We start from the raw sequence: 24,187 nt of genomic DNA on the forward strand, positions 1-24,187 counted from the left end.
TGGGGATGTATAGATTATGATTTTCTCTTTTTTGTCATTTTGGTGTGTGAGGACATTTTGTTGCTCTGTTGTAACATTCTGACTTTTACATTTAGAATAAATAGGGTTTTACAAACAGTTTTAAAATCAAGAGCAACCTGACTTTGTTCTATAGCTAGGTCCCCCTTGTAGCTGAGAAACTGTAGTAAAGTATGTGGCATTGTTATCTGTGTGGCCTGAAAAGACTTTGGTGTTTCTTTTCCTGTTTCTCACCAGAAATTAGCCTATATCCTAATATAGTTCTAGTTTCACTTTCTGTCTTAGGAATCCTGAGCTTTTATTTGGAACAAATTTGGTTTGAGAATTTCATATCACCAAAACACATTATTTTCTTTGAGTAGATTTTTTTCCCTTACTCTCAGAATTGTGAGCTATTTTAAAGTTGTTGGTGGCTTTTTTGAGCTCTGTGATCACAACCTTCTCTTTGTCATGTGACACCTTTTGCTTAGGAGGTGGTCCTAACTGGCATTGTCTTTCTGTCACAGGGTTCAGTGTGTTGCCTGCTTGCTGCACATTGTGTGTGGGACGTGTTCTTTAGTCTCAGGCTGTTACTTTTGGTTTTCTGTCTGTACAGCTGATTTTCACACCTGCTACCACTGTGGCTGCTGTACAGTCTGACATCCCTGTTGTCTCGTCGTCACCGTCACCTTCCTGTCAGTCTGCAGCTGCTCAGGTGAGACTGTCTGGCTTCAGTGTACCTGAGGGCGTGTCTCCTTGAGAGACGGGCATTGCACTCTGGGCCCAGCCTCTGCTGCACGGTGCCTGGAGACATGACTGTTTTGTAGCATTGATAATATAATTGGACAGAGATTTAGGTTATTAGGTGTTCACTAAGGTTAATGAGAGCTTGTTAATGACATTGTATTTTTAGTTTTATTGTATACTAGATTCCTTTTTATGGGAATTATATTACTTTTTGTAGATTTCTTTGCAAGCAGTTATATACTGTATAAGCCAAAGTGGAGAGTGGTTTTAAGCTTTAAAATTCGTTAAATTAGGCAGAATTTAAGTTAAAAACTTAAGCAGAATGGAAAAACAATGAATTCTGTTTTATTCTAGAACTTCTATCTTATTCACAAAATATAAACTAAAAGTAGAATATAAGCCTATAAGAATATAAAGATAAAAGTAAAAACTTAACTCTCCAGGAGAAAACAGCGCAGCATCTCTGCCAGTCTAGGGTAGGTGAGGCTTTCTTAGGACAAAGAAGATTAACTAGAAACAAAAGTAGTGATCAATTGGACTTTATTAAAACTAAAAATTATTTTTAAAAGAACTATTACAAAAATGAGTACCCAGGTTACAGGCGGAGAAAAACTATTCACAATAAATGTATCTGACCAGAGATTGTACCTAGAATATGTTTTTAAAATGTCTATGGTTTAATAATTGGTTATGAGGTGAGTTCAGACAAAAGATTTGAAGAGATTGTTTTAAAACAAGACTATATAGGCCAGGCATGGCACACGGCTTTAATCCCAGTACCTAAGAGGCAAATAGATCTGCATGAGTTTGAGGCCAACTTCACAACAGTCAGAAACACATAATAAGACCCTGTCTCATTATCAACAACAACCCCAAACAAAAAAGGAGTACATGAAAAATGCTCAGCATCATAGATCATTATAGATATATGAACCATAATGATCGTTATATACTCACCGGGTGGCTGAAGTGACTGGTGAGCTACAATAGTTGATGACAGCTACATAGTCTTTAAATGTCAAGTGTGTAAGCAGATGTGTCATATTCATACAGTGGGGTGTACTCACGGGTGAGGAGCAAGTCACAGGCAAATCCATAACAGCATGGTTAGTGTGAAGACAGACACAAGTGCACCTGGGGTTCTGCATTTTTAGGATTCCAGAACAGGACAATTTTTCCATAGTGAAAACATTAGATTAATGGTACCTGAGGCAGAGTAGGAAAGATTGAAGAGGGATGTTTTGTGTATTGGTGGGATGTGGTTATATGGTATATACCTGCTGTTGAAACCCATGGAGCAGTTGTATCCATTAGAAGCAATACCTCGATAAACTTCATAAAATTATTTAGATTCAGTAAACTTTCAGTTAAAACAATTGAGTAGAATATTACTTTATGTGATGTTATTTTTGGACTTCATGGCAGACTCATATATTGTCATATTTTGGCCTTTAATTGTATACTTATAATATCTTTTATTCATTTAGGGTGTGTGTTCAGTTTCCTCTTTTGACAGGGTTTTGCTGTGTGTAGCCTTGGCTGGCCTGACACTTGAGGCAGCATTCTTGCCTCAGTGTCTGTCCCAGTGCAGGGATCACAGGCGTGAGACACCGCCCTGCTGCTCTGCGTTTGCATCTCACATTTCAGTTTCTGACAGATGTGAGAAAGGAGGCAGTAACAGTATTCTTTGACTTTTTTTAATAAGAGAACTTCTTTGTGTATCAACATATTTAATAATAAAGACTAATTTTCATGTATTAGTTGTAAAGAGTGTGGTCAGGTATGCCCAGAGTTTTCCTAACTTGCTCCCTGGCTCTTTGTACCTCCTTAAGAGAGTCTGATAGGTAGCAATCACTAGATGCTAAGCTCAATTTTTTTTACTTCCACTGGAAGTGACCTTAAATGTAACCTCAGTTGTTAGAAGGGGCGATGAGGCACAGTGCCTGCCACATAACAAGATACCATATCTGCCAACTACTGTTTTTATTTGACATTGTGTGAAGACACAAGTCACACATTTGATTCTTAGTTTTCAAGAAGCTAGAAATGAAGAGAGGACATAGCTATTTAAATGATTTATAGTTTCTATGCTAGACCAGTTGCTTCAGAGATTGACTGTTTAACGTGGTCTGGAGCACAATTCATGAAGAAAGCGTTTTCACAAGTCTTTAATTCAGCTAATGTAGTTTATAACAGTGTCTCCTGGTGCACTTGATGTGACCTATCTGTGTGTCTCTGTGAGGGTTTGATCTAGTTAAGGCTTCCAGAGAACTGGAGGAGTGTTGGTCCTTAGGCTTTTTTCTGTGAATATGTGAGTGAGGCTGGCATGGTTGGTGATGCTGACCCAACAAAGGAGTAACTTCAAGCTCAGTAGTGTTGCTTTCAAACTTTTCTACTTCTTAAAAAGATTTGTAGTTTAATGATCTAATTTAAACTACCAAAGTCAGTATATCAATTAATTCCTCAGTGAAACACACACACACACACACACACACACACACACACACGTATATATGTATATGTATACATGTATGTATTTATATACACACATATGGTCTAGTTTCATTGTGTACCTCTAGCTGGCCTGGAAAAAGATACAGATCAGGCTGGCCTCAGGGTCACAGAGGTGACCTTTGCTCTGGGGTGCGGGGTTAACGGCCTGCACCACTGTGACTGGCACAAAGATGTGTTTGTAGGAGAGTAAGAACCTGTGCTATGGAAAGGCACTGTGGGGATGCTGATGGGAGAAGTGATCTCTTTGATTAAAAAGTTGGAGCTAAAGTTCTACTGGGAACAACACGGCACTGACTCCTGCCCTGTGCAGAGCTAGGACACTGCGACAGTATCTGCAGCGTTTGATTCAAGTTAAAGGTTTTTAAGACTATTTTGGCAGTGATATACTCATGATATATCATAAAACATTAGAGTGAGGTTAGGAAAAATACCTCATGTACAATGTCAGAAAGTTTTCATAATATAGGCTTGGTTCCAGGGAAATGAAAATTAAAGCCAGGGTCTTAACATGGATTTTTTTTCCCCTCAAAAATGATAATGTCAAGGGAATCTTAATATCTATCTATCCAACAGTAAATAAATATTACCTTTGGTGCTATAGTTTCTGTATTGTAGTTTATGTACATCAAGTTGGTGCCTGAGTAAAGATGGCAGCTGATGAGTTAAAGTCTAAAAGCTCATACTAACCATATCCTCTTTAACTGTGGACACATGTGTTGCCTTCTGGGCTTGCAGGGAACAGCAAGAGCATTAGAGAAATGTGTGTGTGTGTGTGTGTGTGTGTGTGTGTGTGTGTGTGCCAAGACTCCATTTGCTGTTCACATGCTTTTCATTCTGAAGGACTCATTCAAGATTTCTAAGTTATTCATTCTTGGTTGTCATTATTATATGGTCTACTGCATGGATCATGCATGGAGAACGTTATATTCTCTATTATGTAGATTGTCCTGGAATTAATGATGCATCTGAGGCTGGCCTTGAACTTGTTTGTGATCCTCCTGCTTCTGCCTCCTGTGTGCTAGGATTATAGGCCTGGGCCACTATCTCTGATAGAGTTGGTTTTTTTCCTCTTGTAATACTGGATATACTAGGCAAAGGTTTTCCCACTTAGCTATATCCCTGTTCTCCCAGAGACATTTTAATGTACCTCCACCAGGATACTTGATGGAGTTTGTTAGTAACTATGAACAAATTTTAGTCTTAGCATAAGAGCCTTAAATGGAACAAAATAACCTTTCAAATAGTTATATGGTATATATTTCAAAATTAGATGTAAGAGAATATCTCAGACTTAGGAAGTGTCCCGTGTTTGTGGGAATGTCAGTTCTGAGGCTGGCGGCCTGTTAGCTCATCTCAGCATCCACAGATGTGCACGTTAGTAATGCACACACCAGCTACACAGTATGGGAACAATGGAGGAAGAAGCTTTCTCACCAAGGACTTCAGCAAGCTCTTCTGAGAGAGGGAAGGGCATTATTGGACTAGGAATAGGGGCTTGAGAAAAAATGACATTTAGGCAAGCAGGGACAGAACAAATAACGGATGTACATGGTGTGTTTACAGCGCGGTGAGAGCAGTTTGGCAGGAACATAAAACTGTAGACAGGAGAAGAGAAAGTGGCTTCAGTGTAGCCTGAGTTTACATCATGAGTTTTTGAATGGCAACCCAAGGAATATAGTACATTTTACTTCTGTGTGAAACTTTATTACTAATGATTACTAATATATGTCAGCTCAATATGATCTCACTTAGAAAGTTTTTCTGATGGTAGTATTAGTCAGTTTTTGTTGCCATGACTACTAACCTAGGAGAAACAGTATAAAAGGAGAGAAATTTATTTTGTCCTGCGGTTTCAGTTCATGGTGGGCCCTTGCTGTGCTTTCTGGGCATAGAGGCAGAACATCATGGTAGGGAGTGTGCGTGCCAAAGTGACAGGCTGTTATGGCAGAAAATGTATGGCAGACCAACTTGCTTACTTTTTGGCAGACAGGCAGAGAAGGTGGCAGGAAGGGACCAGGGCCCCAGACCTCCTCTTCTACAGATCTGCCTCCTAATAGTCTATTTAGCTTTAAGTCCTTTTGCCAGTTAACACTGATGGAGGCAGAGTCCTCATCCATCAGTTCCCAGTGGAGCCGCCTCTGAGCACACGCTTATGGCTTACATGTGTCTTTTTTCGGGGTGAATGTGGAGGAACTTCATTTCCACAAATTAACAGTAGCTACAGAATTGGTTGAAGCTTGCCTGGCATGAACATTTATTTGCTTTCTGTTGACACTGTTTGGCATTTGGACAAGGAATAAGTAGCCTTGAGTACCTGCAAAGGTGGACCAGAGCCACTGAGACTGCAGAGGTTAGGACTCGGCAGCCCGTCGGTAGTCTTGTCACATTGCGACCTCCTTTGACCCTCCGAGGGTCATTGCTGGCTCTAGCTGTATTCAGTACATATTCCAGATAGGCAAGAAGCCATGCAGCTTTGAGGCATTTTTTTGCTTTGCTGTTTAGAAAGGTATAAGCTCAAGTGAGATGAAATGCAATAGTCCTGTCAGTTTACAGGAGTTAGAATGGCCCCAGTGTAGGCAGGACATCACACAGACCCATTTCAGAGCTGTGTATGTTTCATGTTCAGCTCAAAAAAGCTAGTTCTCAAAGGCAAAGAATGGTCAATAATGTGATTTAAATTTAAGTTTTGTGAAAATGCTTCTCGTAAGTATCACAATGGAGTCGGCCATGGATGAATCGGATGTCTTGCAGCCCTGTCCCCACACCTTTAGAGTCAGTTACCTTCAGTGCAGCAGGTTGCAGAGCCTTTTCCTTGTATTTGCAATTCCTTGCCATCAGCCCTCCCCTCAGTCTTTGGCTTTCATTTATCTCCTCTTGTTCTTCCCGTCCTGCACTTCCTCACTCACACCAGCCAGTACCTGCCCTTTTGGCCTTTAAAACCTGCCACATAACATTTGAGATATGCTTGGAAGGCTGATTCTCCTTTCCCTAGGGATCAGTGAGTTGTCTCCTTGTGTAAGAGGCATAATATTAATTGCTGTTATTGTTGTAATGTTTCCCATATCAGCTAAAGCCATCTGTTTTTATCTTTACTTTTTGTTATGTGGTTCTTAGGTTCAGAATTTAACATTACGCAGCCAGAAGTTGGGTGTCTTATCTAGCTCACAGAATGGCCCACCAAAAAGTGCTGGTCAAACCCAGTCCTTGACAATTTGCCATAACAAAACAACAGTGACCAGTTCTAAAATCAGCCAACGTGACCCTTCTCCAGAGAGCAAGAAGGGTGGAAGCCCAGGTCTGGAATCTCGGAGCACAGCAGTCACACGGACATCAAGTATTCACCAGTTAATAGCACCAGGTGGGTAAATGTTCATGGAACATAGTTGTCTTATAACAAAGAATGTCTACTACTTGAGTAAGAATGACAGTTTTAAAACATTTTAAAATGAGAAAGTTTGTAAGCTAAAGAAGACCTCACTAAGTAGCTTGAAAACAGCATGAAAACAGTTTTTAGAGGGCTCTTTGCTTTTTCTTTTTTTCTTATCTAGACAGTAATTCAACATGTAGTGAAAAAGTTCTCTACTGGTTTGTCTAGGTACCTTGGAAGTCCCTGGTCAAAGTCTGACCATGCCCACCTCTGATGAGAATGTCTCACTTCTCTCTGTCACTCACATGCACTTTCCTGTGAGTGCACAGTGGTGAGGGGAGCTCTCTGGCACTTCTCTAGAAACATTGTTTGGGGTACTTGCTCATTTTGTGTGTAGGTTAGTGTAGGTGGCACTAGCATTTTAGAGTGCATGGCGAGGTCAGAGGACAACTTGTTGGTTCTTTGCTTCTACCATGTGGCTTCCAGGGATTGAACCTAGGTCATCAGGGTTGGCTGCAGGTGCTTTACCTGAATCTCTTTTTATTGGTATACAAATCTCTGCCGTGTCAGGGCCTTACTCCCAGGATCCCATGTAACCTTGGTTTCTTATCCTCTCCATCTCTAAATATAGCCACTTTAGGGGTTATAGTTTCAACATGTGGATTTTGGGGAAAGGAAAACAAACAGTTTATAATATGGCTCTTGGCTCAGGATTCGATATGTGATTTTTAGTTAGTCTGTCATATATTGCATTAGTTTACTACCATGTATACTTCATGGTGTTATGGTAATTATAGAATAAAATGATATATTATTATTAATAATGGGAGAAATGATGTCAGTCATTAATCTTTGAAATATTAGGTCACTCTGACAATAATAAAGTGTCCATTAAAGAAAATGGATGAAAGTCACCAGTACGGCACAGCGTTCTGACATGGTCAGCTTTCTTGCTCACAGTCCCTCCACTCTAGTATTGTCCTTGCTCTCTGACTTCTGATCTAAAAAGATTTTAATTTAGATGAAGAATAGACTTTTACTTTACTAAAATATCAGATTGTTTACTTACTAGATCCCAAAGTTTATTCTAGTGGATGCATCAACTGTGTTCAGGAACATGATCTCTGTGGGGCTGGAGAGACACTTGGTAATTAAAAATGACTAGAGATCTGTTCCCAGGCCCCATGGAGGATGGATCACAAATCACCTGTAACTCCAGCTTGAGGGAATCTTGATATGTCTTCAGGCTTCCCCAGGCACTCACAGTTATGTGCACATACTACACAGACACATAGTTAAAAATAAGGTGTTTGGAAAAGGTGATGAAATTATAACTTTATTTTTTAAAAGGAGGCAAAAAGATCTTTTTTTCTTATCTGAAAGAAGGAGTAACAGCCACTCATTCCACAGCTGATGTACGAGTGTTGATGTGAGACTGGAAAGCACTTGTGAGAATTGCAGGATTTTATTCACTGTTTTCTTTTGAATACTGTATAACAGAGCTATCACCATGCTAGTAAAGGGCTGACAGCCTTAATTTGAATTACTAGCTTTTGTGAAAATACTTTTAGATTAAATTTTAGACCTATTTTTTAAAATCCAGGCCATATGCATGCTAAGCATCTGTTCTAACACTGAGCTGTTATTTAGCCCTCCGTTTAAAAATAATTAGTAGATATCAATTGAAATTTCTAAATACTTTTGAGATATTAATTAGATGTTAATTTCTTTAAAGGACTGCTATGAGTTTTAAAGAAATCATTTTATATGATTTTTGCCTATGTGTATGAGTGCACCTCATGTGTTCCTGGTAACTGAGGAGGCCAAAAGATGGCATTGGGTCCCCTGGGACTGGAGGTACAGATAGGTATGAGCAACCATGTAGATGTTGGGAACCAAATTCAGGTCCTTTGGAAGAGCAGCCAGTGCTCTTAACTGCTTAGATGTGTTTACTTTTTGTGCTGTATGATGCAATCATTTCCGTTTATCTTCCAGTACACTCTCTTTTCAGTTCTAGATAGGGAGAATTTCTTCAGCTTCCACCCTGTAAAGAGGCACCATGCTGGTAACCATTCACAGCTTAGGGCGATCCCTGTCTAAATGTATCCCTGTTGTGAGCACCTCTGTGGTGGGGATCTGATGCAGTCACTGCTCATCATTCTTCCCGGGGTTTCCGCTGAGTGGAAAGGGATAGGTACCATCCCTTATTTAGGTAGCATGATCTCATTTCTTCATTCTGTGCAAAGAATAGGTTGCTCACTTAGAGTTGGACTGGCTTGAGCACTACAAGATTCAGCCACATGTTTTGCTGAATTGGAGTTTTATGGGAAACAGTTTCATTTCTGATCAAATAATACTTTATTTGAGCTAAAACACTTACTTGGGAAGCTTTCTAGTTAACTGATTTTGCTGTTAGTTTGAGACATGTCTTGTCACAGATAGGAGGAGATCTTTGGTCTGTAAGTCACCCTATGTGTAATGTAGTTGTTGAGTGATGATCCTTCTCCTTCAGAGAAGAGACAGACTCCAGCGCATAGACCTAAGTGCTAAAAGCTAACTCAGCTGTTCTGACCAGGGAGAGTAGTACAAACGAAGGCCTCCGTATGCGATTGTACATGTGTGGTTGTACATGTGTGGTTGTACATGTGTGGTTATACATGTGTGGTTGTACATGTTCGATTGTACATGTGCGATTGTACATGTGTGATTGTACATATGTGGTTAGATTGTTTTCTCTTCAGCATTTTACAGTATAGCTCACTTTATCCAGTATTTTTAGCCTTGTAAGGAAAATATGTTGTCACAGAATTTCAAATTAGTCATGCTTGAAAGACTTGTAATAGACTGCTAGTGACTGACTCTGATGTGAAAACAGCCCTTTAGGTTTATGTAAAGCTATTCTGCTTTGAAATAAGTACTAATTGTCATTTTTTTCTCTCACAGCTTCATATTCTCCAATTCAGCCTCATTCTCTTATCAAACATCAACAGATTCCTCTTCATTCACCACCTCCTAAAGTTTCCCATCATCAGCTGATATTGCAACAGCAACAACAACAAATTCAGCCAATCACCCTTCAGAGTCCAAGTCAAGATCCACCCCCATCCCAGCACTGTATCCCTCTCCCAAATCATGGCCTTTCTCCAGCTTCTAGTAATGCCCAGTCACAGCATTGCTCACCAATTCAGAGCCATCCCCCGCCTTTAACTGTGTCTCCTAATCAGGCACAGTCTGCACAGCAGTCTGTAGTGGTTTCTCCTCCCCCACCTCATTCCCCAAGCCAGTCTCCTACTATTATTATCCATCCACAAGCACTTATCCAGCCACACCCTCTTGTGTCTTCAGCTCTTCAAACAGGGCCAAATTTGCAGCAGGCTACTGCTGATCAGGTACAATCCACAGCACAGCTGAATCTTCCATCCCATCTTCCACTCCCAGCATCTCCTGTTATGCACATTGGCCCTGTCCAGCAGTCTGCCTTGGTGTCCCCTGGTCAGCAGATAGTGTCCCCAACATCACACCAGCAATATTCAACCTTACAGTCATCTCCAATTCCAATCGCAACCCCTCCACAGATGTCGGCATCTCCTCCAGCTCAGATCCCACCACTGCCCTTGCAGTCTATGCAGTCTTTACAAGTGCAGCCTGAAATTCTGTCCCAGGGCCAGGTTTTGGTGCAGAATGCTTTGGTGTCAGAAGAGGAGCTACCTGCTGCAGAAGCTTTGGTCCAGTTGCCATTTCAGACTCTTCCTCCTCCACAGACCGTTGCGGTAAATCTCCAAGTACAGCCGCCAGCACCTGTTGATCCACCAGTGGTAAGCCCTCGGCAGCTCTTTGACTTTCTTGCTGAACTGAACGTCAATCTGTTTCTCCCTCACTATGCTGTACTGCTAAGTCTCAATGCCTATGATTTTTTAAGCTTGCATTTTTCTTGTGTCAGATTCTGACAATGTATTGTATAAACAAAGGAAAAAATGTTGTTTGTTGTAGTATGCATGCTTTAAATTTGTGATGGTTATAAAAGTCCCTCGTTAATTTTATTACTATTTAAACAAATCCATCTGCTATCTTTACAGAGTTGATTTTTTTTCCCCAAGGGAATGCATTTGAACCAGTGTCATCTGCACAAAGTTTTTTCTCTTAAGGTGATTATCCTTCATAGCTCCCTTCTGTTGGCTTGTATGTTCTTAAGCGCATGGTTTATCTAGCTAACCTTCTAGTTGTGTGCATTCGGAAGTCCTGGTCTTGAGCAGCTTTTCTTTGATATAAGAGGTATGATTGTATGATGTAACTTTTTTGATGACATTTTTTTGGTAATTAAAACTGTTAAGAAATTTATTCTACGGTAGAGTTCAACTTTGTAAAAAAAACAACTGTTTAAAATCTCAATTTCACTAAGGGAAAATATATACTTAAATTAGTTCTCAATTAAAAGGCTAAAAGTTAGAGTTTCTGACTTTGGTATGGAGAATGAAAGAAACGTGATACATGGAGTAAAAGTTTTGAGTAATTGGGTTTCAGTGGAGTGTATCAGAATGAACCTCTAGAAAGGGTCACATGGTGTCTAAAAAGTATCTTGAAAATATTCTTCTTTTTCAAAATTTTCTCTGAAGGACTTATTAAAATTTATAAGATGGTTTATACAAAAATTGAAATAAGGTCTTTATGAGTTTAATCAAAATGACCAAATTCATTTAGTTTCTCACTGAGAAAAAGAATCTTTCTAAAAGGAAGTTTTGTGTCAAGCTTTGAAAAATCACTCAAAGTCAGACATAGTTTGATACTCTTGTTATCCTAGTTCTTGGGAAGCTGGAGCAAGAAGACCATGAGTTTGGGCCATCCTGGACTGTCCAGTGAGCTCAAAAGGAACCTTGGTTACGGAGTCCCCACAGAGTAGATTTAAACAGCACTGATCTCGGGAGGGAAAGGAGTACACTCTTCATTAGTAAAGACATTTGACTCTTAGACTCGATTATAGTTTGTTATTCTTATCCTTCTAAGTAATCTTAATAGGTTCTGAGCTGCTGCTCAGTCCTTTCTGTCCCTACCCTGGAAAGCCAGAGCCCAAGAGAAACATGTATCAGATAAGCTTACCATTTAATTATGCCTCTGTCTTTTCCTTTAATGGGTTTTAGAGCCCTTAAAACAGGTCTTGCCTTAAGGATTTAGTTCAGCGGTAGAGTGCCTGTTTAGCATGTGTCAGGCCCTGGATCAGTCCCCAGTACTGCCAAAACAAAAACATGAAAAACAAAAGGAATCAAATATAATTTAATTTTCCTAGTATTTAATTCAGTGTTTGGTTTTCAATGAGTAAACAATAAAGTTTTTCATATTTTTTAAATTATTTTTTTAATAAGAGAACTTTGGGTCAACATATTTAGGGTACAAATGCCAAAAAAAGCCACTTTAAATATTAAGTCAGAAATATTATTAGATATATTTTACTCATTTTGCCCTCTTGTTTTGTAAATACAAGGTCACTGTCATTTCTGGAAGGTTCCCCTGTTGCTGCCTGCCTGTTAGTTCCTTTCCATTCTTCCCCTCAGCTGGTGACTAAGTTGCTGTGTTGTTATTGTTGTTGCTATAAGATTTTTTTTTTATCAAAACCACCCTTGATTATGTCAAGTACTTAAATATAGATATATTTCTTTTCAATAAGATATAAACGTTTGAACAAAAAGGTGAATTATTAAGCTAAATCAGTATGTTTTCAGATAATCTATTTCTAAAAAAGGAATAGTTTTTTAAAGTTGAGATTTATGTATAAATAAGACATGTTGAGGGTAGATGATTTAGAACTAATGAGCAAATGTTCTCCAGTTTATTAGGAAAGGGAGGCAGATGGGAATATGGAGTTTCCTCAGGTAGGTTTGGTGGTCGTTGTTACGGTGATGTGCTGAGCAGAACTTGTGATGCTCTTGTGAGCAAACCTCCAGTAACCGCCTTTCTCAGTCCTTTAGACGTTGTGTTGGTTTAGGTTTTGTGCTGATTGTGCCAGATACGTGTGATAAATTTCTTTTGCCTACTTTACTTACCTGTTAACTTGTGGGAGATTATGAAGAGATCTCTATATTAACCTCAAGAATAGACTATTTTATAGTGTTCCTTGATTGAAATTTGAAAAACAGTGCTATTTATGTTCTAGCCTTTTTTTTAAAAAAAAATACTTTTCAAAAATTATAATTCTGTTCATGGTCAGGCTTTGGTTCCTTAGAAGATACTGTAAGTAGCTGCTTAGCAGTACATGGCAGAGCCAAGGGTAGAGAGAGCCGTGGCAGCTTAGTAGTCACGTTCTTCATAGCCAGAGTGTAGTCTATGAAAGGGAATGTGATGGCTTAATAAAGCAGGTTGTCTGGTTGCCCCAAGCCAGCTCTGCTTCACTCCTGTGAGCTGACACTGTCTACGCAGTACCAGGAAAGTCTACTTTGTTTGCTGATTGTTGTCTTTGTTAACCCCTAGGCATTTGGGGTAGTGACTTACTCTGTGCTGACTCTTAGCGTCATACTAAACATTGCTGTTACCACGAACAGATACTGCGTGTTGTACATGACAGTGACCACTTCCACTTGTGATGTTTCTGGGTTGTGAGAAAGTATCTTACAAAAAAATATGTTGCCTATTTAGAACCTGATTTGGATAATAGTTCAAGATATGTTAAATATAAAATGACTCTAGTGGAATTTTAGAAATAATTTTTTTTTGTGGGAAGGATCATGTTAATTTTTCTTGCTGTTGTTTCCATTGGGTTTTGCTGTATGCCCAGGCTGGCCATGAGCTCAGTATTCTGTATAAGGTTGGACCACCATTCCTGGACAGATGTTTACTGTGAATAGATGCTTAGAGTTGGTGTTTGCTTTTTAACTAGCATTGCTCGTTGTTATACATATCTTCATAAATGAAACTTCATAGTACTTTACATGTTTATGCCAGATTCGGAAATCCTGAATTATTTTCATGTTAAATTCTAGACACCTAAAATTTTCAAACTTTTTACAACAATTTAACTAAAAATGTAATATTGGATGTTACTTAAAGTTATTTTATGAATGTTCAGGGTTTTGTATTTTATTAAGATTTAATATAGTTGGGTTGGGGGAAAAGATTACAGTTTTAATTAATTAAGGAATCTTTCTAAAAAAGCCTCAACCTTTGTAAATGTATGAGAAAGCTTTGACACAGGAAAGGAAGTAAGCCGTTCTGGCTTTGTGTGAGTAGAGCATCATCTTTCATAAGTCCCAAGCACTCAGAGGACCACATTTCCAGAGACACTTTGAAACTTAGTCTTTAAGTTTAATAAAATGTTAGTTGAATAATTTTGTTGTAATTTCAGGGCTCCTTCTCTATGATTTTGATGTCACAGTAGTTCAGTAAATCTTCACAGTTGGATAAAAGCAACTAAACCTTCTTTATGGAACCAAAATTAGATCCTGTATAGGTTAGGGTGTGTACTGTGTTAGAGAGATGTTTCCTAAATGTATCATGTTAGCTTGTCAGAGTTCATTTGACAGAGTACAACAGAAAGGGACTGAAAACATGGCTGCTGGCTTCCCTGTGGTCTCATCATAACGTAGTCTTGAACAACATAAGCAATCTTGCATATGATTTCCTTTGTAATATGTTGGCCTGACATATATTATTTTGGAAGTTTACTGAGAGTGTAAAACGAAATACCACCTATTTTGATTCATGACAGGTAGAAATGAACAGAAGTGATGGTATTTCTAAAGTAGTCATTTGATTATGTAAAACAAAACACTTTAAAAAAAATTCTAACAAATATGCTGAGACATGGCCAGTATCATTTTGGAAAGCCTGTCTAGATGGTCACAGCTTGCTTCCAGTGGCACTCTGAGGTCTTATAAAACACTCTTACGAGTGCTTCCAAAGTTCTCCTTTCAAGTTGTCAGCTTTGCTGTTTGCTTTACTTTTAAATTTAATGCATTTAGAATTAATAATTTTAAAGTTCAAAATACCTCGTTAGATGTCTTTTTGGAAAATTTCAAGGAAGTATGGCTTGTCATTGCAGGTTTATCAAGTAGAAGATGTGTGTGAGGAAGAAATGCCAGAGGAGTCCGATGAATGTGGAAGGATGGACAGAACACCACCACCCCCAACTCTGTCTCCAGCAGCTGTCACTGTGGGGAGAGGGGAGGATCTGACGTCCGAACATCCTTTGTTAGGTGAGGAAGTACAAAGTATAGAAGATCCTATTTCAGAGATGTCAGTAATAGGAAATTTCTTTCAGTATAGATAGTAATAAACCTATTACTGTTGTTAACTGTAGCAAAAGATTATATTAAAATTTTTTTAATGTATGAAAAATATTGTCTTACTAAAAATAAATAAAAATTGCTTGTTTTCTTGGAAAACTCTCTAATAGCAGTGGAAAGTTACTGGTTTATAAAAATTTTAGCACCACCCAAAGAAAAGGTGACATTTCAAGCATTATGATCATTAGTGGCTTATACCGGTATGTTCTATTAGGATTCCCGTGTTAGCTATTTCTTATTTAAAAATTAGAATAGGGGACTAGGGAGATGGCCCAGTGTGTAAAGCACTTGTTGTTCAAGCATAAGGACCTGAGTTAAAATCCCCATGAACCACATGTAGGCACAGTAGCTATACCTATAATCCCAGTGTTCCCATGGTTAGAGGAGCGCCAAGACAGGAGAATATACAGAAGCTTGAGGGCTGCTAGCCTGGTGTATATGCCAACAAGTAATGAAAACACTCTGTCTGAAAATAAGTAGAGTCGGAGATCCACATGCAGGGTTGTCCTCTGAGATTCACACATGCTTTCATGTATGTGTGTGTGTGTGTGTGCGCGCACACACACACATACACACACACACACACTCACAAGTTACACTCTTCAAATTTAAAGACTACTCTGAAGTTATATTGGAAGTTCTCATAATTGTTTGTGATTTCAACTGAGTGCTTTACAGGTCTCTGTAACACACATGTTACTTAAGTTTTGGTCGAATAACACCAATATTGGCTCTGGCTTGAAATAGTTTTGTTTTTTTATGACTCAGTGGCCCTCATGATGATCATCAGTTAGGACAGGTTCTGTCAGAGGCATGGAGCACACTGCAGCTGGAGCCTGAGGAGACTGACAGCAAAGCCCTTTCCTTCCCCCTTTCTGTGCCGCACCTGTCTCTCCCCTTCTCTGAAGCCTATTCCCTAAAGTAAAATCCAGGAAGCAGGCAAGAGGAAAGTCAGCCGTCTTCTCTTACCCGCATGGTGGCTCACACTTGTCACCTCGGTGACTTTGATGTTAACCAGAGTTGTCTGAAGCCATCCTGGGCTACCCAATGAGACCTATCTACAGCATCAGATATTCCTGTTTGTTTGTTTAATTTAAAATATTTTTATGTTCCTTTTCCCCCTTTTTCCTTTTTCCTTTATTTTTTATGTATTTTATTTCTTACTTTGTTGGTGGTGCCGAGGATGAAACCCAGGGTCTTAGGAATGCTGGTTAGGTCTCATTGTAACATAGCGGCAGCCATATGTATGGCTTCTCTGAAAGTGTCTGTGCTGCTCCAGATATCCTGGTTTTGATTCAAAAGTAAAAATATCAGCTTACTGGGATAATAAACTTGATTGTGATTCTGCTTTAATTTCAAATTAAGTATGGCTTTACTGCTGACACCAAATGTTGTGAATGGCTCTGAAATGTTGGAACACAAGCTTGTCTTGATGGTTTTTCTCTTATGTGTGGTCAGAGACCCTGTCAAGCCTGTCTTTCTGGATGTTGCCGGCTACAGTGTAGAAACTTCAGTCTTGTATTGACTTCATCTTCTGTGGTGTGTGGAAGTGGGAAATAAGAAAGTGGTGTTTAGAGTAACTTGTAAGAATAGACTTGCCTGGGGCTGGAGAGGTGCTTCAGTGCTCTTGCAGAGGATCCTAGGTTGGCTTCCAGAATCGACATGGAAACTTACAACTGTTGTAACTCCAGTTTCAGGGGTTCCACTGCCCTCTTCTGTCTTCCACAGGCACTGGGCACACTTGGCATATGCTCACACTACATATAAATTAAAAAAAAAAAGATTTGTTTCCGTACATGATTCAATTGTTGTAAATCTGTAAAAGTCTTTAAAAGATTCCATGTGAAAAAGTAAGACAAGTTCACAGTCCAGTGTATATCTGTAAACAGATTAGTTTTCATTCTAAAAATCATAGTGCTGCCTAGAGGACAGTACAGAAGTAGTGTTTCTGTTTGTTGTAAGTATGGTTCATGCTTTTGCTTTTAATAGCTTCTTATAAATTGGCAAATAATTTTTTTTTATATTCTACTTGTATTTGATAACGTCCCAGTTTAATTCACAATCCTTCCTGACATACATCCATATAAATTCGAGGTCCCTTTTCTGAAAATACACTAAAATTATTTATGCTTGCCTGTCACTTTGTAAAATGTTGATAAAGAACACTTACAAACTCATACCACTATTTAAGCACACTTATTTTTTTAAAGCAAAGTGGCTCAAATAGAAACAAAGCTCAAAAAACTACACAAAAACCAAGTAAGATTAAAGTTGTTAATTTTACCGATCTGTGGGTCCCATCTTCTATTGTTTTTATTTATTTTTCAAACAGGGTGTCACTATATAGCCCAGGAAGGCCTGCTGGAGTTCCCAGCCCATCATCACATCCAGCTTCTCCCTCTCAAATACCTGATACCCTCAGAGTTTAAACAATTCTAATGTTAAATGGAAGGCTGCCCTGGGTGGAGATATTGTCACAATAAGAGTCTGTAATAGAGAGGTACAAGGCAAGCAGACAGCACCACTGGGTGCTGCCATGCGCTCCAGGTAGACCAGGCTACCCAGGTTTGCTGGACTCAGAGGTTGACCTGGACCTTGTAGGTCATTCTTACTTTACTGGGTTTTCTTTTGTTCCATATTTGCTGTTCTACTATTTTGTAATTATGGCAAGATTTAGTTAGTCTAAGAATGCTTAGCCACACCTCAAACTGTCTGATTCAAATGTTTTTATCCTTCTGAACATATGCCTAATTTCCACCTACAATTATTTTAAAGATATACAGTAAGTCAGCTGAAAAGAGAGGTGGGGTATGGGACTGCTACCACCCTTGGGCATAGCAGAGGTGAGTAGGCAGTTGCACAGTGGTGGTGGGTAGGACCAGCTACTGAGTCTTTTCCAGGAAGGCCTTGCAGCACCCAAGGCATTGCTGGTACACCACCTCGAAGTCAGAGTCATTGCCATAATAGGGATCTTAAATAATGAGCTGTTTCTGTGGATCATGGCTCCCAAGTAGCTCAATTTTAGCTTTGTAGTTTTTAACTTGATTACTTTTTCTATTCAAATCTCTCAGATTGCTTTCATCCACATGTAGTATATAACAGAATGTGGCACAGTCTTCTCTTGTAATCTGCCGTGCAATGTGATGCATGTGGATGCCATGTTTTCTCGTGCAGGTCTGCCCTCGATAGTCAGGGGGGGGTCCCCACTTCACAGGTGGATGTAGCCGCACTGTCTATCCTCCAGTTATCCGAAACCTTTTCATCAGTGACCAGTTTCCTGAACACTGCTTCTGCAATGGGTGACCGGCAAATGTTACCGAGACACACATACAGCACTGACTTGGACCCAACCTCTGCCATGTTTCGGTGCTGATCCTGGCGCCCCAGCAAATAATAATTTATAGATCTATTTTTAACACAACTTGAGGACTTCATTATACACATAATATATAGATTTAGATAAACATTGAACAGTATTTTCTAGGAAAGATATACTTACTGCAATGTCTTCAGCCATTTTGTGGATTGGGGCTGATTATGTAGAACATGCTTGTAGCAGCGCTCAGGGGAGTGAGGGAGTCCATCTGGAGCTTAAAAGTAGCATACCAACTGCACAGGCCCCACCTCAGAACCAACAGTCGACCGTAGACTGAGTCTACACTGAAGAGAAATAGAATTGGCTTGTGTTTCTGGAGTGTGGGAATTGTGAGATAAAGGTACTGCGTCAGGTGAGGGCCTTCCTGATGAGCTGTAACATGGCAGAAGCACCACTTCTGTGTGGAGTGTGAGCATCCTACACAGTTCCTCCATGATGGAAATGAGTCCTAATCGCTTTCATAAAGTTCTACTTCTTAATGATGCCATCAAGTACTAAGTTTCCAGCACAGGAATTTTTGGAATGTCTATTTAAACCATAGCTTGGAGTTTTTGTTTATTGAGCAAGGAAGTGTCATTACACCTATAAGGGCTATCAGAATTTCATTTTATGTTAGTTCCTCATAAGTTTTTTTAATAGAGAAATTACTTTTAATCATACCACTTAGTTTTTTCCTTTTGTCCCTTAGATTTGATACATGGGCAGGAGTACTGTGGCGTTCCTGCTTGATAACTCATGTGGATGTGTGTGCGTATCGTAGACGTTAGCAAGTTAGCGTTTTACGGATGCATTTCTTTTCTTGCCCCTCTCTCATCTCTCTTCCCCCTCTTCCTTAGTTTAATAAGACTCTGTGGCTTTGGGTTTATTTTGTGCTTAGGAGGTTTGCTCGTTTTTAGACAGGTTCTCACTCCATTGCCTTCGCTGGAACTCTTGGAGATCTGCCTGCCTCTGCCCCTGTCTCTGAGCCTGGCTGGTATCAGTTCTTTTTATACTGCTGGTAGACAGGAGTCACATGTGCTCTAGAAGCACACTGGGATTCCAGTTTCATAACTGAGGCAAGCAAGTTATTCTGCCTGTGTCTTGATTTCCTTATCTGACCTCTGTAGATTAAATGAGGTACAATACAAAAGCATTGGCCATGACACCAGTCAACCATGTGTTCAGCGAGTGACTTTGCGTGCATGCCTTCTGCTTTCTTCAGAGTTCTGTTCTCACTACTGCCTACATATTAGCTGCTTTACCTCTCTGCGTCAGCACTGACAGTCAGGGCTGATGCTCCTGTGAGTACTACCTTCTTTCCAATAGACACTGTCAGCTGAACCTTACTTGGCACCGTTTCCACAGGCAGCACACACAGCAATACAGAAGTTGAAAGAAAGCAATACACCTGAGAGGATTCATAACTAGCCCAAAGCACTGAAATTTTTACTTCTATAGATTTTGGGGTCTTTTTGAAATTTTTAAGTGAATGTATGTTCATCTGAATCATGTGGAATAGACAGGAATGTAAGACATTATCTGTGGGCTTAAAAGCAGACAGAAACTCAATTGACAATTTTTGTAGTTATTCTTGAGATGATATTTGGGCCATTTGCAGGTTTTATGGTGACAATAAAATATGTAGGTGATAATTTTGAGCATATTAGCAGATGTCTATCGAATGGGGATATTGTATAGATTAAATGAGATGATATGCAGTAGATATGTAGTCCCCTTGTGCTCCCCTCTCCGCCCTTTGATCTCAGGGCACATGGCTAACCATGAGATCCCTTTTCTTTCAGAGCAAGTGGAATTGCCTGCCGTGGCCTCAGTCAGTGCTTCCGTCATCAAGTCTCCGTCAGACCCCAGCCACGTCTCCGCACCTGCACCTCCCCTCTTACTTCCTGCCGCCTCCACGAGCAGCAGCACTTCCCTGGCCAGCAGCACTCCCAGCCTGGAAAACAAGCCTCCGCAGGCTATTGTGAAACCACAGATTCTGACCCATGTTATAGAAGGTTTTGTGATTCAGGAGGGACTGGAGCCATTTCCTGTAAGTAGGAAGCTTACTGTGCTTTTAAAATTATTCTTAGCCACACAACACAGTCTTTAAGAAATTGTCTACTATTGTTCTCTAAGAAAATGCTTGTGATTTTAAATTTAAAGATTGATTTGTTTTTATTTATTTATTCATTTGTTTATTTTAGAATTATTTGTTTATTTATGTATATAAGCACACTGTTGTTGTTTTCAGACACATCAGAAGAGGGCCTTGGACCCCATTACAGATGGTTGTGAGCCACCATGTAGTTGCTGGGAATTGAACTCAGGACCTCTGGAAGAGCAGTCAGTTCTCTTCACCACTGAGCCATCTCTCCAGCCATTGATTTATTTTTAAATGTAGAATCGTAACTGTCAAATCTTTTATGTATTTCTCTATACAGGTTCTGAGACTTTTAAACCCCTCTTTGGTTTCTTATGACAGGGTTTCTCTGTGTGGCCCTTGCTGGCCTGGAACTTTCACTGTACCAGTTAATGATAATAAACTGGATTTGAATTTACAGAGATCCACCTGCCTCTGTCTCTGGAGTGCTGGGATTTAAGGTGTGTGCCTCCTCTGCTTGGCCTGAGACATTTTGTACTGGCCATTTCTGATCTGAATTTTGCTTATCTGTCTGATGGAGATGCTTTTAGGGTTTGTTGGAACTGAGTAAGTTAGTGTCACTCTTTGCTGTACTCGAGTTTACCAGACACTCATCATCTGATCATCACTGATCATCACATCTGCAGTGTCAGTTACAGCTTCCCTTTTCCTTCATATGTTACAGCCTAACTGCAGTTTCCCCTCCCTCCCCTCAGTCCTCCACCTCCATCCCATCCACTCTGTTTCCCTTCAGAAAGAGATCAGGCCTCCTAGGGATATCAGACAAATGCGGCATCAAGTTGCAGTAAGCCTAGGTACTTCCTATTGTATTAAGGCTGGACTAGGTGACCCAGAAGGAGGAAAGCAGGCAAAAGTCAGTGACAGCCCCTGCTCCCATGGTTAGGAGTCCTACAAGAAGACCTAGCTAACCAACCGTAACACATATGCAGAGGACCTAGGTCAGGCCCACATAAACTCCTTGAGTCAGTTCAGTCTTTGTGAACCCTAATGGGACCAGGTTAGTTGAGTCTGTGAAGTTTTTCTTTGTGGTGTACTTGACCTCTCAGGGTCCTATAATCCTTCTTCCCCCTCTTCCAGCTAATATTTGGCTGTGGGTCTTTGTACCTGTTTCCATCAGTTGCTAGATGAAGCATACTAGGCTTCTGTTTACTAGTATAGCAGGCTATCATTAGGGATCATTTTATTGACACTTTTTCTAGTCATGTCTGGTTCTATCCAAGGTGTGTGCGCTGTTGATCCTCTGGTTCCTGCTCATTCAGGCAGTGTCAGGGGAAGGCTCCTTCTCATAGTGCAGGTCTTAAGCTGGACTGATCTTTGGTTGGACACTTTCCCAATTTCTGTACCACCTTTACCACAGCACACATTGTAGGCAGGACAGATTATGGGTTGAAGGTTTTGTGGCTGACTTGGTGTTCCAATCTCTTTACTGGTAGTCGTGCCTGGTTATAGGTGTTGGGAGGTTCAGGCTCTGTATCTTCCTTAATAGGCGTCTTAGCTCGGGTCACCCTTTTAGATTCTTGGGAGTTTCCATAGCACTAGGTTTCTACCTCACCCCAGAAATGCCCCCCAATTTAAGTTGTCTCCCTTCCATCTTCCCCTGACCTGGTCCCTCCTATTCCTGTCCTTAGGCTTCCTGCAGTCCTCTAGGTCCCTGTTCTAGGAAGAGTCCTGCTTTCCCACCTTGAGACCCCTTAGTGCTTAGCCTCCCTGTGTCTGTGGATGGCAGCATGATTATCCTTTACAGCTAATGCCCACTATGATATATACCATGTTTATTTTTCTGGGTCTGGGTTACTCAGGGTGAATTTTTCTAGTTCTATTGTGTGTGGGATCCACTTGAATCTAACAAAAATCTAACATAACTCAAATGCCAGCTCAATGAAGTTGACAAAAATTTGGCCATAGAACAGACGCAAGAGCTAAACTATGACCTTTAGAAGGGCTGTGCAGTATACTTAAAGGATCAAAGCATAGAACATGTCGGGCAGGGTGGGCTGTAGCGTTGTCCAATCACATTTTGACATAAGGAGTGGGGCAAAGGCGTTTTCGTCAATCAGGTTAGTATGGGTTCCCGGGCCTGGGAGCATGAACTCTTGTTACCCTGCAGCAAGATGGAGAAGTTGCCCTTGAGATGTCTGGACTCAGACAAATGTATTCTTACAACAGAAGCTGTTAGCTGTTGGAAAGTCCCCAGCTCCCCCTTGGACCTAGGACCTTGAATTTAGTTTCTTCCTATGATTAAATGGAGTCTAAAAATGAAATGGTAGTACTTAGAGTCAGTCTCTTTGGCTTGTTCCCAACAGTACTATCCATTTGCCTGCAAATTTCATGATGTTATTACATTCTGTAATAGCTGAGGAACACTCTATTGTGTAAATGTACATTTTCTTTAGCCATTCTTTGGTTGAGGGACATCTAGGTTTTTTCTGTTTTCTGGCTATTATGAATATAGCTGTAGTGAACATGGTTGAGCAAATATTCATGTGGTATAATGGAACATCTTTTGGATATATGTCCATGAGGTAGATCTATTTCTGATTTTCCAAGAAACTGCCTAATTGCTTTCCAAAGTGGCTGTACAAGTTTGCATTCCTACCAGCAATGGAGGAGTGTTTACCTTACCTTACATCCTTACAAGCATGAGCTGTTTCTAGTGTTTTTGATCTTAGCCATTCTGACAGATGTAAGAGTTATTTTGATTTGCATTTCTCCAAAGGCTAAGGATGATGAACATTTCTTGAAGTGCTTCTTGGCCATTTGAGATTCCTCTGATGAGAATTCTGTTTAGATCTGTACCCCATTTTTAATAGAACTTTTTGGTTTGTTGCTGTCTAGTTTCTTGAGTTCTTTATATATTTTGATTTTTATATATCTGTCAGATGTGGGGTTGGTTAAAATCTTTTTTCATTTTGTAGGTTGTCACTTTGTCCTATTGAAGGTGACTTTTGTCTTACAGAAACTTTTCAGTTTCATGAGGTCTTATTTATTAGTTGTTGATCTTAGTTCCTGAGCTATTGGTGTTCTGCTCAGGAAGCTGTCCCCCTGTGCCAGTGTTCAAGACTATTCCCCACTGTCATCTATCAGGTTCAGTGTATCTGATTTTGTGCTGAGGTCTTTGATCCACTTAGACTTGAGCTTTATGCAAGGATCTTATTTTTATTCTTCTACATGCAGACATCCAGTTAGACCAGCTGCGTTTGTTGACGATGGTTTATTTATTTATTTTATTGTATAATTGTAGCTTCTTTGTAAAAAACCAGATGTTCATAGATGTGTGGATTTATATCTGGGTCTTTGATTTTATTCCACTGATCAATCTGTTTTGTTTTGGTTTTTTTTTTAAGATTTTATTTTTTTATGTATGTATGTGAGTACAGTGTTGTTGTCTTCAGACACACCAGCAAAGGGTATCATATTCCATTACAGATGGTTGTGGCCATCATGTGGTTGCTGGGAATTGAACTCAGGAACCCTGGAAGAACAGCAGTCAGGGCTCTTAACCGCTGAGCTATCTCTCCAGTCCCAATTTGTCTGTTTTATGCCAATAACTATGAAGTTTTTATTACTATTGCTCTGTAGTAGAGCTTGAGATCAGAGATAATAATACCTCCAGAAGTTCTTTTATTGTACAGGACATTAAAGATATTCTGGATTTTTTGTTTTTCCATATGAAGTTAAGTATTTTCCTTTCAAGGTTTGTAAAAAAAAAAAAAATTGTTTTGGGATTTTGATGGGAATTGCCCTGAATCTTTAAATTGGGGTAAGATGGCCATTTT

The 24,187-nt window shown here is 39.8% G+C and overlaps 1 protein-coding gene and 1 pseudogene across 3 annotated transcripts in view; one reads left to right on the top strand and one right to left on the bottom strand.

The window, feature by feature from the left end:
• PHC3 (polyhomeotic homolog 3) overlaps window positions 1–24,187 on the top strand; it is a 75,475-nt gene that overhangs the window by 21,777 nt on the left and 29,511 nt on the right. For both annotated transcript variants that reach the window (XM_080929455.1, XM_080929456.1), the window contains exons 6-10: window positions 614–712; window positions 6,373–6,616; window positions 9,569–10,440; window positions 14,652–14,805; window positions 20,053–20,300. In XM_080929455.1, the coding sequence (XP_080785581.1) occupies window positions 614–712; window positions 6,373–6,616; window positions 9,569–10,440; window positions 14,652–14,805; window positions 20,053–20,300 (1,617 nt within the window). The remainder of the gene's footprint in view (window positions 1–613; window positions 713–6,372; window positions 6,617–9,568; window positions 10,441–14,651; window positions 14,806–20,052; window positions 20,301–24,187) is intronic.
• LOC308430323 (low molecular weight phosphotyrosine protein phosphatase-like) lies at window positions 17,778–18,255 on the bottom strand (annotated as a pseudogene). The gene has a single exon. The product of its transcript is annotated as a low molecular weight phosphotyrosine protein phosphatase-like (transcript).

This window comes from Micromys minutus (assembly GCF_963924665.1).
Source record: "Micromys minutus genome assembly, chromosome: 15".
In the NCBI taxonomy this organism is placed as follows: domain Eukaryota; kingdom Metazoa; phylum Chordata; class Mammalia; order Rodentia; family Muridae; genus Micromys; species Micromys minutus.